This window comes from Manis javanica, chromosome 8 (genome assembly GCF_040802235.1).
Source record: "Manis javanica isolate MJ-LG chromosome 8, MJ_LKY, whole genome shotgun sequence".
Classification (NCBI taxonomy): domain Eukaryota; kingdom Metazoa; phylum Chordata; class Mammalia; order Pholidota; family Manidae; genus Manis; species Manis javanica.
This window is the reverse complement of record NC_133163.1, coordinates 4,700,890-4,715,796: the sequence shown is the minus strand read 5'-3', so window position 1 is coordinate 4,715,796 and position 14,907 is coordinate 4,700,890. Positions and strand designations below refer to the sequence as shown.

The window sequence follows — 14,907 nt, the reverse complement described above, 5'->3', positions numbered from 1 at the left end:
TTAGGCCCCTGCAGAGCCCCTGACCTCTGAGCCTGAGATCTGTGCGGTGATCTCATGGTTCTGTCGTCAGGGGCAGATTCTGGTGCTGACCTGGGTCTTTGGCGTGATGCATGAGGGCCTGTGCGCAGGAACTTCGTGTCGGAACCCCCTCCCAGATGAGGTTCAGGTCACACTGGGAGGGGTCTGTGACTTCCCACCACGCCCCAGGTCCCCAGTGTGGGTGGGTGGGTGGGGTGAGAGGCCACCTGATGGTGGGCCCTGCAGCCAGGGCAAGGTCTGGTCTGAGTGTGCTGGTGCGTGAGCCGTGTGGGCGCTGACCAAGGGACACCGCCCTCCCTGGGCTCTCTCCCTCGGGAGCCTGGGCCTGTGCACGCTCAGAACGGCCATTCTGCCCCATTCAGGGCAGCGTGGCCCTGGCCCTCCCTGCTGTGGGAGGTGGTAGGCTCGCTCCAAGCCGGGACCTTCAGCTCATAGCGCCTCCAGTCAGGGGCACAGAGCGGCCTGCCCACTCCTCAGTTCCTGTGTGGGGAGAAGGCCCAGGCCAGAGGTGGGGCTTGGATTTCTGGGGTCCCTGCTCCCACCCCTCAGGAAGAGGCATCCCTGAGTGTGCATCCCCCCACCCACCCCAGCTTCTGTACTGGGCACCCTGGGGGGCCTGTTGTATGGAAGCACCCAGTCTCCCCCCCCCACCTTTACCTCCCATCCCCCACTCACTCGCCCCCTCCACCCTGCCCTGCCTGCCCCCCACCATCCACCTTGAGAACAAACCACAGAGTCAGATAATCTTTATTCTGGTTTATTTTGGGAGTATAAAAAAGTGAAAGGGGTGGAAGGTGGGTGGTCTCTCCCCATGGCAGAAAGAGGTGGTCTGGTAGGAGCTCTCTCCGCTGCCCAGCAGTCTGCTGGGGGCCCTTCCCCTTGTGGCAGGCCTCTGGGCCCCTGTGCTGTCAGTGCTGGGCAGGGGGAAGGGACCCCCGCTGGGTGACATCATCTCCTGTGTCCTGGGGATGCGAGTCCGGTAAGTTCTGGTACGTCGGGATGTTCTGAGGAGCAGCACGGTCCAGGTAAGGAGTCAGCTCAGGGTCAGGCAGAGTCAGTGTGGAGGCTGCTGGGCGAGACTGGGGGGTGGGGGTGGGCTGGCTTTGTGGACAGCACGAGGCGGCGGGGTGGGGGGGTGGGAGGGCGGGGGCCCAGGGCAGCAGGAGCACCGGAGTGGAGGTAGAAGGCGGCAGTGGAGCAGCCGAGGTCAGTGTCCCAGGATGGCACAGGGGCCGCCCGTCACTCCGGGGGGTGGGCCCCTGGCATCTGCTTGCTTGGCTGCATCTGCTGTGCCTGACTCTTCACCTGGCCTTGGGTCGTGGGGTCACTTCTCTTAGCAGGGCTCTCTCCCCATCGATCTCCCTCCCAGCGCAGGCCTGGGACCTGGAGAATCAAGCCGGGGTTGTGAGTGTGTAGCCCCGAGCTAACTGGGTCTCTGACGGCTGGCTAGTCCCACTGGCACAGATCATGTTGCTGGTTGATGAGCTGAAGAAATTTTTTGCCCTTCACAAGTGGGTTCCCCTTGGGTCAGCAGCGGCAGGAAGTGGGCACGGTGTGCGTGAAGCTGGCTGAGGCCCCGGGAGGCTGGAGGGGGAGAAGTCGTGGGGCGTCGGGCCGAGGGAGGAGGGGCCGTCGCTGGGGAGCAGGTGGCTTCAGTCAAGGCCCATGTCCTCGTCGCTGCCGGGCAGTTCTTCCACTGTTGCTCCCTCCTCGGCAGGGGCAACGTGCTCGTAGATCATGGTCAGAAGGCGGGTCAGGGCCCTGGCCGCCAGCTCCCGGCTGATGAGGCTGCGCTGCCCGTCGGCGCCGCGGATGTAGAGCAGGCGGTTGCTCAGGAAGGTGAGGACCTCGGTGTCCGTGTTGGGGCGTCGGCCGGGCCGCAGGGGCGGGGCGGGGCCGGTGCCCGGGGCCTGCTGTGCGTCGTGCTGCTGCGCGTCCTGCGAGGTGTCTTGCAGGCCGTCATGCAGGCCACACTGATGGTAACGTTGCAGGTCGTCTTGCAGGGCTTCTCGCAAGACGACACGTTCACCAACGACGTGCAGCTCCAGGTAGCGGGTCCCACGTGGAAGGGGCGGGAGGGCACCTTCTTGCAGGGCGGCTCTGACGCCAAAGAACTCACCCAGCATGGTCCAGAACCTGGGCGTGAAGTGCTGGCCGTGGTGGGTGGTGGGGAGCAGGGCACCGTGCCAGCGGCCAGGGCCCAGGAAGAGCTCAGCCAGCTCCTGGGCTGGGACGGCGTGGGCACCCCTGAGAGGGGACATCTGGGTGAGCATCTGGGAGATGGCGGTGGCGACATCGCTGCCTGTGATGAGGGACGAGTCCAGGATGAGGCGGAGCGAGCGCCATGATGGGGGCTCAGCCACCTCCGGGGTGGGCGTGGGCGGCAGCGCCAGGCGCTGCCTCAGCCTCAGCAGCACCAGGAGTGCCGCCACCGCCAGGGTGTTCTTCCAGAATAGGAGGCCTCGGAAGAAATGCAGAATGACTGCCCTGATCTGGGCTATGCTGAAATGGGCCAGGAAGCTGTTGAGTATTTGGTCGGCCGGAATCAGAGCCAGAAACTCCTGCTGGAGATTCTGCCCATTTGGCTCGTCCTGGTGAGGTGCATCTTCATTCTCCTCTTCTTCCCCGGATTCCAGCAGGAGCTGGTCCCTGGGGGCCCCTCCCGTGGCAAGAAGTATCAGTGGCCGGACCACAGGGCTTTGCTGGAAAGCTCTTCTGGCCAGGTTCCTCACGGGTGGCCGGGGGCGGCCACCGTGTGTTTCTGGCTGCTCCATGACGTCAAAGTTGAAGTGGGAGAAGAAGAAGACCCAATGCCCAGGGAGAAGTACGGTGAGCCTGTCATTATTCAGAGAGGCTAGATCCTCTGTGTTGAGAAGGATCATGATGGGCTCCTCGGTGTTCTCCAGGTAGCGGCACCACACCGTGAAGGCAGCCCTTACAGGAAGAATCTTCATCTCCAGCTGAGAGTAGTTGACTTCAATAGGGGAGATGTTACGCGAGTAGAAAGCGCAGGAGACTTTCCTGCCAGTTTGGTCGTCTGTCTGGATCAGGGAGGCGTGCAGAGCCGTCTTGGTGACGCCTGTTTCCAGGTAGAACGGGTTCTGGGGCTTGGGGTGGTGGAGAAGGGGCGCCTTGCGGAAAGCCCGCTTTAGGCATTCGAAGGCCGCCTGCTCCTCATCTCCCCAGAAGAACGGTCGGCAGGTCAGCACCTGCCTCACCAGGGGCTCTGTGATGATGGTGAAGCGCTCCACGAAGTGCCGGTAGGGGAAGATGAACTCCAGGAGGTGTTGCAGGGACTTCTTAGAGCCAGGGGTGGGGCAGCCTGTGACAGTGGTCACGATGCTCCTGTGCAGCTTCACCCCTCTGGGGGTCATGACGAATCCTAGGAACTCGGCAGTGTGTCGGTGGAACTGGCTTCTGTCCAGTGAGCAGTAGACACTGTGATACCGGAAGCGGATGAGGACTTGGCGGACATGCTGCAGGTGTTCCTCCTGGCTCATTGAGTAGACCAGGACGTCCTGCCCGTAGGAGAGCACGAAGTAGCCCAGCATGTCCTTTAGGATGAAGTGAATCACGCTCTGAGGGATGATAGGGTCTGAGGATCTCAGGAAGGGCTGGTAGCTCTCCATCTCTTGAAGCTCCAGACCAAACGCTGCTCTCCATACGTCTTCTGCTTGGTGTATGTTCATGCTTTCCTCCACTACAGTCCCACGCAGCTCCAGCTTTGTGAACCATGTAGCTCCGTGTAACTGGTCAAACAGTTCTGGAATCATCTGTATGTAGTCCTGTCTGTTGGTCAGCATGTCCTGCAGGTCCCAGTATTCATCCCGCAGCCTGGCTTGCCCTTGCATCCTGGCACCCACAGGTTCCCACGGCGCGGTGGAGGGACATTCGTAAAAGGTCTCGCTGTGATCACTGTCTCCAGCCTGCTGAAGCTCAGAGGGCTCTGATTCAGAAAGATCATCGGATCCGTCTGAGCTTGGCTGGTCGGAAGTCTCATCATCAGCTTCCTTCGGGTTAAACACGTCGGCCAGGTCGGAATACAGGGGCGGCAGTCCGGGCAGCAGGCTTATGGCATGTCTTTCCAGTGCGATGCATGGTGGGGGCGGGTGGAAGCAGTTCTTCAGGCAGTAGGGAGAGTGGAAGGTGCAGCGGCCTTGGATCCAGTCGACCTCGGGGCTGTGGACTCGGAGCCAGTTGACGCCTAATATCACAGAGAAGTTGGGTGAAGGAACTATGTCAAATTCGATGGACTCCTGGTGGTTCTGGTGAATGCACAACAGGGGTTCAGTGTAGAGCCAGACAGGTTCGTTGCCAATCAGCGAGCCATCTGTGGTTTGGACTGGCTGTGGGTAGGGCTTCTCGTAGAGCTCGACGTAGTGCTCTTGGGCAAACCTCTCATCCATGAAGTTGGCGCCTGTGCCTGAGTCGACCAGGGCTTGAACTGCCACGCTTTGGTAGGGGTTCACTCTCACCATGAGCAGCAGGAAGAGATGGTCGCGGTCAATGGTGGGGTGGACTTCACAAGGCAGCCAGCTGCTGACCATCCACCTCTCCGGAGCAGGTGAGCCGGTCCAGGTCAGGTTCCGTGGGCGGGCCTCGGGGGGCAGCCTGAACATCGCCCTTCTCTCTGCCAGCTTTTCTTCTATTTGAAGGATGAGCACGATCAGACTGTCCAGCGAGTCCGGCTGAGGGACCCGGAACAGATAGTGCCTGATCTCCTCGTTGAGCCCCTGGCACAGGTGGGCCTGCAGGACTTCGTCTGGCCAGCCCAAGGTGGGTACCAGGCCCTGGAACTCAGTGATGTAGTCGATGGCGGCGCGGTCCCCCTGCCTGATGTTGAACATGGCCTCTTCCGCCACACGCAGTGCCTGCCGGTATTCGAACACATCCGACATGGCCTCCAGGAAGGCTGGAAAGTCTCCAATCAGGGGGCTCTCTTCCTGCACCAGAGCTTTGGCCCATTCTAAGGCCATTCCTGAGAGGTGGCAGATGATGTACCCCACTCGCAGGCGGTCGTTGTAGAACATCCTTGGGTAGCTTTGTAGCATCAGTTGGCAGAGCACGATGAACTCGTGGTACTCCCTGCGATCACCGGAGAAGTGGGCCGGCAGCGGCAGCCGGCCAGCATGGATCGCTCTCATCAAGATCTCTTCCGCTACTCTCTGTTGCTCTCTGAGGTCTTGCATTCGGAAGTACAGCGAGATGATGGACCTCACCATGGCCATGATTTCTGCAGTCGAGGCCTCGGACGGCTCTTCAGGACGCCCCTGCTCTGCCGGCTCAGCCAGGTCAGTGCCCTGGGGTTGCTCCTCCTGGGCTCCACGTGGGCTGACTGATGCTTCCTCCATTCTGTCAGGCGCCTTGCAAAACGGATCCCCCACTTCCTGACGTGAGCCATCGCGTGACTCCTCCAGGTCTTGGAGTAGGTCATTGGGTGGATCCTTTATTTCCCTATGTGGGCCACTGGATGGCTCCTCCATGTCTTGGAGGAGGTCAGTGGGCAGCTCTTCCATTTCCCGGGCAGGGCCCCTGGCCGGCCCCGCCGCCTCCTGCGCTCTGCTGCCTGACGTCTCCGTGGTGGTGCTGGATGAGCCCTCGGAGGACTCCATTTGTTTTGATGATGGATTCTTACGCTCCATCATCGTCTCAAATGAGTCTTCAGAGGGTTCTATCATTTCGTCGGATGGAAAGGAGTGTTCTCTGAAGACTGGTAAGGTTGTGACGCGTCCGGTCAGTGACTGGACGGAGATCAGAACCTAGAGGTGGGGAAGGGGTGAGGAGTAAAGGCAGCACTTCAGGGTCTCACAAGGTCAGGGTCAGGTTCTCCAGGACAAATCAGATACCCAACTCATGTAAACAGGGAGAAACTGGGTTAAACCTCTCTGTGTCCACATTGGAACCCCCAGGGAAAGAAATTATGTCATTCCCTGACCTTCTTGCCTACTTTCCCAGACTTGCTCTGCCTTCCTGGCTTGCCTGCTTCCCCTGTGGCTGTGGGAAATTCACAGCCCATAAATTCTGTGGAGCAATGAGCCCCGAGCGGCTGCCGTGGCAGGAAGGCAGGCACCTGGCAGGATGCCCTGGCCGCTTTATTTCGCCCTGGCATACAGGCCTGGTCAGCCCTCCTTCCCTCTTTGCTCACCCAGAAGTCACGGGTCACATCTCAGTGCTGTCCAAAGCCATGCCTGGCAGGCTGGGTTGCCTGCAGGGAGCTTGGCTGCCTCAGTTGTTGGGTGGGGATCCCTACAGAGATGTTTACTGCTTAACAAGCTTGGGGACGAGGAGGAAATGGGTGCGTGGCACTCTCCCGCAAGCTGGCTCAGGAGCCCCAAATAGCTCTTATTTCCTCCCCCAGATTCAAAGCAGAAATTGGAGAGGAGGGCAGATAAAGAGTGCTGGCTTTTGTGTTTTCCATAAATGCTTATAAAACACCTACTAGGTGCCAGAGCCTTGTACATATGCCACCTGATTCTAACTCAGAATTTTTGCTGATTTCTCTTCCTCTCTTTCATCAGCTTTCAATGCTGGGTCTCCCTGGTGCCAAGCTGTTGAGGGGATGTGCACACCTCTCCTAAAATCTCTACCTTCCCAAGATTGCCCTCTTTGTGTTTGGGGTTCAGCAACCTCAAATATTTGGCCCGAATTCCACATGTGCAAACATATTTCCACACCCCTCTGATCTTATGGGGGGCTGGTCCTTTGTATTCGCAAAGACATCCTTTCCTTGGTTGCTGGGTGGTGCTCTCCCAACATAGCGGGGTATGTCTGGTAGAGTTGGGATATTGAGCTAAGAGGTAGGGGTGTGGGAGGGCATGAGGCTACTTTGATCTCTGATTGTTTTGGAATGGATTTTTGAAAATCTAGTCATGGGTGGTTTTAGTGGGCTGAGACTGAATGTAAAGTGGTCCTTGTTGGAGTTATCTGCACCTTTCTTCTTTGCTCAGACAGAGCAAATGTGGGTTCTGGTTATCTAGTAGATTAGCTCTAGGATTACTGCTCTTTACACATCTAACATCTTTTGTTAGTTCTCGGTTTTCTTCTGAGCCATTGGGCTAATCTATTTAAACAAAACAAAACAAAAACAGCCTGTGGATTGATTCCCTTAGGTAAAACTCCTCATTGGCTAAAATCCAAACTTCCCAATAAAAAACAATTCTGATTTGCTCTTTCTGAAAATTAAGTACATTCTTGTTAGCATGACAGTTAAATGTGATCCTGCAGGCGCTCTCATTAAAATCACTAACTGTTTTATTACTGTCTATAATGTTAAACCCAAACCTTTTGGCATAAAGATTCCTGACACATACCTCACCAAAATCACTTTACGGCTTCAATTTAAAGGCCTTAGAGTAATAGAAAATTCTGATCATGTGATTCCTCAAAGAAGAGATTACCATGACAGGATGGGCCAATCAGGTAAAATCACCACCATCATAGTAATAACAGTGCATAGCACATTGCATAAATAAACTCCTTTCCTCTCCATAAAAGTCCTGTAAGGCATGTATTATTACTGGGAAATGCCAGCTCTCTAAAGTGTGAATTGAAATACAAAATTTGACTTAAGTTATTAATCTGCAGACTCATCTGTTAGAAATAAAAATCTGTATGTCTCTTAAAACCCTTAATAACTTTTTTGGCTATAATTTAAAGTTAGAATTTAAATTGGCTAAAATTTAAAATTAAAGCATTGACACTAGCTAAAATGTAAAATTTCAAATCTCAGTATGTCTCAGAAAGTCCTTAAAAACCCTTAAAACCCCTTATTGGCTAAAACTTTAAAATTTAAGAATTTAAGTAGGCTAAAATTAAAAATGTTAAATCTCAGTATGCCTCTGAAAACCCTTAAAACCTTTTATTGGTTAAAACTTAAAAATATAAGATTTTTAATTGGCTAAAATTTAAATTTAAAATCTTAGTATGTCTCTGAGAACCCTTAAAACTCTTTATTGACTAAAATTTAAACTCTTTAGCAAGATTATTTAATGATTATATTATACCCTTTCTTAATAGGAGTCTATATTCTTACCATAGTTACAAATCTAATGATTGTAACTGATTAAACCCTTCAACTTTTCCTGTCTTCAACCTAAAATCGAATATTCTTGGAATGCTATAAAAACTTGATCTTAATACTCCTTAACATGAAATTTCAAACTTTTATTTAGATACGTAGAACTTATCCTATAATTTCTCTGTTTAAAACTTAAGTTTCTTTTCATTAACTATAATACGAAGTTCTAATTACTTAGCATCAAATAAAAATTGTTACCATCTGCAAACTGATATAAGCCAGGCCAATCCTTAAATACTCCATTGGCTTAATAACCAATATAAGCATGATATATAATTTGACATCATTCCTCAAAATAATACATGATACATGAATTTGGTCTCCTAACCTTTACTTTAAGCCTTATAATACCACTTGATTACCTATGCAATAAGATGTAAACTCCTTAGCATAAATACATATTTTACTACATAATTTCTCTGCAGACTGCTCTTATCACACACACTGAAACTTTGTCGTGTCACTCTCTTAAAATCTCTTAATGGCTGAAATCCAGCTTCCTAAACGTGGCACAAAAATGTGATCCTGTTATTCCTCAATTCCTCAAAATAGTTTCCAAACTTGTTAGGATTCTCTGTGATTTCAATCATACAACCTGCCTCTCCTCTATTTCTTGCTATAAGTGATCCAGTTCCTCAGCATAAAGCATAGACAGGTGGCCTGTGCCAAGGAGTACCTCCTCTGAGCTGTCCGTGCTCGCTCATTATCTGGTTCATCAAATCCAGACTCCTTAGCATAAAATATGTTTACCAGCTAATTGCCCTGCATGCAAAACTGATCAGTCACTTAAAACCCATTACTGGCTTCAGTCCGAATGCCTCTGCATGAGGGAGGGTTCAGAAATGAGATCATGTCCCTCCCCAAAATGAAATGCTCGAATATCTTCACCTCTCACATAAAATCACATCTCCTTGGTGTTATAAAAATCCAGTCATATTATCTTTACCATAAAATCCACTCTTGTAGCACTGCCAAAATGTGTAAGTTTGATGATGTAACTCCCCAGTTTTTAAAGCTTTTCAAGGTTTCTTCATTGCCTGTAATAATAAAGTCCCAACAACTTTACATAAAATGCAACATTTTACCATGTAATTTATCTTCAGACTGGTCTGTGAAAAACCTCACATCTCACCCTGTCATTCTTTTAAATACTTCATTGGCTTCAATCCAACATATTGGCATGATAATAAAAATTCTATCTTGTCATCCCATAAAATAAAATTCATATTTCCTAGCATGGCATATAAAATTTGATCTTATAACACCACCTTAAAAATCTTATCAGTGTCTCTTACTTGTGGAATTATGGAATACAAGTCCAAATTCTTAATTTATTTTGTGATTTTAGTAATTACCATAGACATTTATGATATGCATACTGTTGATCAAATACAAAAAAAATGTCACTGGCTTACTGTTTTACAAACTTTTTATTGACTTAAATCAAATTCAGAGGCATATGCACAAATCTAATCATGTCAGCACCTCAAAATAAATTGCAAAATTTTTTCCATATTTCCAATGTTGGTCATGCAACTCCTTTGATTAAAGTCTTTCAGCTTCGGTGTTACCGTCAATCAAATCCCCTTGGTATGCTCTCAGAGTCCGACTTGGGCACCCTGTCAATGTATACAGTCCAAATGTTTTAGCACGATATTTAAATTTGAGGCTGTTACTTTCCTATTTCTATTTACAATCTTCCAGTGTTTGCTCGTTGCCTGTAATATAAAGTCCAAAGCTGCTAACCTTAAAATACATTTTATCATGTTTCTCTGCAGACTGATCCCTCATAAGCAAAAATCTCACCATTGCATTTCTTGTAAAGCCTTTGGCAAGAATCCAAACTCCTCAGCATGACAGAAAAGCTTGATCCTGTCACTCCTCAAAATAAAGTCCAGATCTTCTCTCCCAAACCCCAAACCTCTTCATGAACTCTCTGCTTAAAATCTTTTCATGTATTTTCTTCACTAACAAAGTGGCTCAGTGTCTTAGCATGACACCCAGATTTAATCATGGGATGGTATTCTCAGTTTAAAAGCCTTTCACATTTCATGTCCACAGCATAAAATCAAAATGCCTGAGCATGAAATGTATATTGGACCAAGTATTTGTTATAGTGAAAAATCTTCACATTGCTGTTTAGTGGGAAAGAAAGCCTAACTTGCTTGGCATAAAACCCCAATTTTTCACCTTTTCCAACTCTAGCTTCAGGTGCTTGTTCTCACATTTGACTTCTGTACACAAACACATGTCGATTTGATTGTCCTGGATCTTAGTTTTTCAGCCAGTCCCCCTGCTTAGAACTCATTAATCCATCCAGCAACACATCCTGCTTGTTTTTTCTGGGCCAGGCGCTGTCCAAATCCCCCCTGTGAAGGAATGGAGGTGGCCTTCCCTTGCACACCACCACCAGCAAGATGAGGACCACGCCCTTGCGTTGGATGCCCTGCTGGAGGTGAGCGCAAGGTCTTGGGGGCCAGGCCAGGGGGTCTCCCTCTACTGGTGAGCATCTCCTTCGAGGCTCCACTGGGCTCCGCCACCTGCCCCTTTGCAAGGACTTTGGGCATGGCTAGGGCCATGATTTCACTGCATGGGTGCCCCTGGCCTGCCATGCATGGCTTCACAGGCGGGGCGCAGGCTTCCTCTGACTCTGGCCCTGTGTGCCCACTGCCCAGCCCAAGGGCTGCCCTGCAGCTTCTCTGAGCTCACTGGAATATTCTCAGTTTTGCAAATGCAGCTTGGTAAACGTTGAGATGTTAAGTCTCATGACAATTTCTTTAAGAAATATCTACTGATTAGGAAATTCCCACCTTACCAAAAATAAAAAAGTAAAAATCAGGATTTAGTGCACCTAGTTTGGGGTCAGAACTCCCCTGGAGGTCTTGAGTTGGACCCTCTTCCCTCCCAACACTTACAGACAGACACCCAGCCTCACCACCTTCCGTGCCTGGAGCTTCTTGGGCAGGTCAGCTCCTTGCTTGCCTCTGAGCAAGTGGCCCATTGGGTCAGGGCTGCCTACGTGCGTCTATGAAGGGTTGGTGTTGGGGGAGCCCGGGGGGGGGCCAATCCCTCGGCGAATACCTCTCCCTGTCAGCTCACTTGTACAGTAAAGGAAATCTGATTTTAAAAATAGAGCTTGGAAGAGGAGATGGGAGGATATTTAGGAGCAGAGTTGAGCCTGGGGTAGGGGGTGGAGAATTAGGGGAGAGGTGAGGACGGGAGGGGGCAGGCCCAAATTGCAGAGGAGGAAGGTGGGGACTGAGAAAAAGGAGGCATAAGGGTGGAAAGAGGAGGGAAGTGGGGGTTCTCTCTTCCAGGGTCCCCCTTTCTGGCTCTCAGACCCCAGCTGCCCAGATGGGTATCAGGGCTAGTGTGAGTAGAGCTGTCTGTCCTGGCCTGACTCTAGGCCATTGGGTTTGAGGGACACAGACACCAGCTCTTAGGGGCTAGATGACCAGAAATGAACGTCCCGTTTACTCCTGCCACCTGGACCTGCCGGTGGCCGGATGGGAGTTGAGATGGAGACGGGGTGGGCACTCAGGGGTACCGGGACGGCCTCAGGTGGAGGCTAGTTACCTTGTTAAACCAGTGCTAAGGTCGGTGTCGCTCTTGGCAGGCCGAGGTTGGGGCTCCTGGGTTTCTTTCCCTCACTGGGGCCAGTGGCCTCTCTGCTCACTCAGCCTGCGCAGAAGTGGCCGAGCCAGGGTGGTGGGACTTGGGAGAGGACTCCCTGAAGACCCCATGAGGATACTGGGTTGAGTCCCGGGTCCTGGCGGACCCCCGCCTTGTGGCCTCCCAGCTGGAAGACCCTTTGCATCTCTACCCAGAACAGCCAGTCGGAGCTGCTCCCCTCCCTTCCCCGGCACCTGTACAGAGGTCCCCGAGTGTCAGGCCCCACTGGGTCTTGGACATCACTGGGGAAACTGAGCTCTGGAAGGGGGTCACCGCAATCCAGGATGCGTCGGGGAGTTACAGTGATGCTGGGGCTCTGCTCAGGGTTTCTCCTCCAACCCCTAAACGTGCTGGGTGGGGGGCTTCCTGGAGAGAGTCCCCCCAACCCTTCATCTCCCCAAGCCATCACAGGCTGAGGGCAGTGCCCCTGACCCCCTAATGTTCCTGCTGCCGAGTCCCTGCCCTGCCTCAGCCTGGCAGCTCCAGGGGGCAGCTGGGCCGCTCTGCCCAGAAGGATAGTGGGCGGGGCCCGAGGGAGGGGCCGGAGGGGGCTCACGGGGGAGTGTCTGGAAGTGCTGGGCCAATCCACTGCCCCTGAGGCTGCTCTTGCCTTTCAAGGCAGGTCGGCAGGGGGCAGACGCTGCGCCTCCGCCAGCGGGGCCCATGCTGACAGTGTGCTCTTCTCCTCCTGGGGCCTCAGTTTCCCCAGATCTGCCAGGAGGTCTTGGGCAGTGTTCTCACTTGGCTCCTGTGATTCTGGAGCCCCGGCCGGTGACCTAGCGTGATCCTGGGGAGCCATGGTGACGTGGAGGGGTTGGCTGAGCAGGTGGAGCACAGGGACTCCACCACCAGCTGCTCTTAGAAATTGGGGGTCCTCAGGCAGTTTTGTTTAAACAGAGGTCCCCACGCATAAGCCTAGGTGGGGAGCACTGGCAGGGTGGTTTCTTCTAGGGTTCCTGCTGCTTGACAGCTGGCCTGGGGGGGGGTCTGAGTGGGATGTCTTTCATGTCCCTGGTGGGGCCCCTCTTTTGCCTGATGTTTTGATGACATGGACGAGCCCAGAGCTGTAGGCTTGGAGCATGGGGGTTTCTTGGGGGAAGAGGCTGGGGATTTAAAGGTGAAAGAGGAGGGCCTGGCCTTGGGCAAGGGGGAAACTAGGGTCAGAGTGGGAGGCAGAGGCTGGCCTCAGTATCCCTCTTTACAAAGTGGAGGATCACCTCCTTCCTAGGAGAGGGGCGTGTCAAGTCCCTTGTAACCTGGAAATCCCACGGCAAGTAGGGGCCTGTTATTAGGGCTGTTAGGATCATTACTTTCAAAGCCGCTGCCGCATGTAGCAGTCAGGGCTCAGACAGCATTTTCACACACACTGTCAACTTCAATTTCCCATTAGTCCCATGAGATGAATATGCCTTGCCTTGAAAGTGAGTGACCTGGGTCCAGAGAGGTGAAGTGACTTGCCCAGGGGCTGTAATTAGCATTGGCAATGATACCTGGACCCAGGCCCTCATGCACCCCCAGCAATAAGATTGCAGCCCAAGGCAGCAAGGTTATGGGTGGGCAGGTGCACAACGGGCCCATCATCCGGACGGTGTTCTCCGCGTGTCTGCTGTGTCCTGCTGGATGGAGCTGCTCGGCCCCTGATACTGACTTGGCTCCTTACCCGTGGGGGGGCTCCCTGTTCCTCAGGTTGAGTTGAGGTTTAGGGGACCTTGTTTGGGAAGGCAGAGGCAGCACTCCATGCCCAGATCTCCTCCTCCCCTGGAACGTGGAGAGGGCACATGCCCCGAGTATGGTGGGAAGTGGCCACTTGGGGACCCCAAGGGGCCCTTTCATTCCATGGTGTCCATGTGGTCAGCCCTCTGGCCTGGTGGGGGCGCCTGCTCCTGCCTCCCTGGGAAGCTCACATGGTCACCTGCCCCACGTTTTGGCTGATTTGGTTGTCAGCAGAGGCACAGGACAGCTGGCCCAGGACCTGCTAATTATAGCCACTCAAGGAGCTCAGCAGAGGTGTTGAGGCCCCCATATCATGGTTTCTTGTAGACAGTCGCTCTTTAACCTGTGTTACTGAGCCTCGCTCCCACCCACCAGGCCCCCTGGGGGTGGTGGGCACGGGACCCCACCCCACATCTTACCTTTGATGCAAGCGCTCAGTGGATTGGCCGATGCGCCGTTGACTGGAGCTTGGCTTCTTTCTAAAAAGTCATTGGATAAATGTACTGCTTAATGACGAGAGCCCAGCCTTGGGACGGGCATGCACTTCCCATGGCAGTGACCACAGCCCACTTGTAGCCTTCCCCGCCTGCTTCCTCAAAAGACTGTGGCTATGAGCTGCTTTCCCGCCCTGCTGCACTTGGCTACCTCCACCAGATTTCCTGAGCACTTACTATGTGCCGGGCACTATTTCAGTTCTTTACTCTTTATGACAGTCTATGAAAGTGTTACTTTTACTATCTCCATTTTTCAGAGGAGGGCTGAGAAGCGCCGAGACAGACCTCAAACCACTATGGGGCCTGACCTCTCTTCGCTAAGCAGGACTGACTAAGATTGCACCTCCCTGGCACCTCAGTGCCAGCAGGTCACCCCAGCTGGGGTCCACACTGGACTCAGGTCCCGCCTTTCTGTGACTCCCAAGCAAATGCAAGTAAGAATTGCTGAGAGGCTCAGGTCCAGGCTCCTTACCTGACGCCCAGTAAATCTCTGGACTCCCTGACCTTTGACTTCACAGGCAATTATAAGAGGCATTTTCCCAGGCTGGGGGTCCCTCCCTCACTGGGACTTCTGTCCACACGGTCCCCTGTGGTGTTCTGTCCTGCCCCTGGTGCCATTCTGCACTTGGTACACCTGTGTTCCCCCTCCCTTGCCTTGGTGCATAGTAGGGCTGCGGGCAGCAGGCAAGGCCTGAGGCCGCAACTCCGAGAGGTAGGCTGCACCTTGGCCAAGGAACCCTGTGATCAGTTTATCTTCTCTCGTCCCAGGTGGTGTGCAGGCGAGACGGCGGCTTTCTCCTGGGTGGGAGCAGATGCCTGGCCCAGGATCGAATAAAAAAGGTCTGAAAACTGATCTTTTTTTCTGAGTTGTAGATTTGGACGGTTTGTATGTGTGCCGACTCCTGAGTGGAA

The 14,907-nt window shown here is 52.9% G+C and overlaps 1 protein-coding gene and 1 long non-coding RNA gene across 3 annotated transcripts in view; one reads left to right on the top strand and one right to left on the bottom strand.

Moving 5' to 3' along the window:
- Window positions 1-790: 790 nt before the first annotated feature.
- RTL1 (retrotransposon Gag like 1) lies at window positions 791-11,192 on the bottom strand. Of its 2 annotated transcripts, none has more exons than XM_073241849.1 (2): window positions 11,052-11,192; window positions 791-5,798 (listed from the first exon to the last, which is right to left on the bottom strand). In XM_073241849.1, exons 1-2 carry the CDS (start codon window positions 11,115-11,117, stop codon window positions 1,692-1,694), a joined length of 4,173 nt encoding a protein of 1,390 aa, XP_073097950.1. In that variant the 5' UTR covers window positions 11,118-11,192; the 3' UTR covers window positions 791-1,691. The 2 variants fall into 2 exon arrangements, with proteins under 2 accessions (XP_073097950.1, XP_073097951.1); XM_073241850.1 differs by having other exon boundaries at window positions 11,055-11,192.
- LOC118967106 (uncharacterized) overlaps window positions 4,696-14,907 on the top strand; it is a 111,923-nt gene continuing 101,711 nt past the window's right edge. The window contains exons 1-4 of the long non-coding RNA XR_012133665.1: window positions 4,696-4,815; window positions 5,220-5,330; window positions 10,468-10,571; window positions 14,764-14,835. This is a non-coding gene — a long non-coding RNA (uncharacterized lncRNA). The remainder of the gene's footprint in view (window positions 4,816-5,219; window positions 5,331-10,467; window positions 10,572-14,763; window positions 14,836-14,907) is intronic.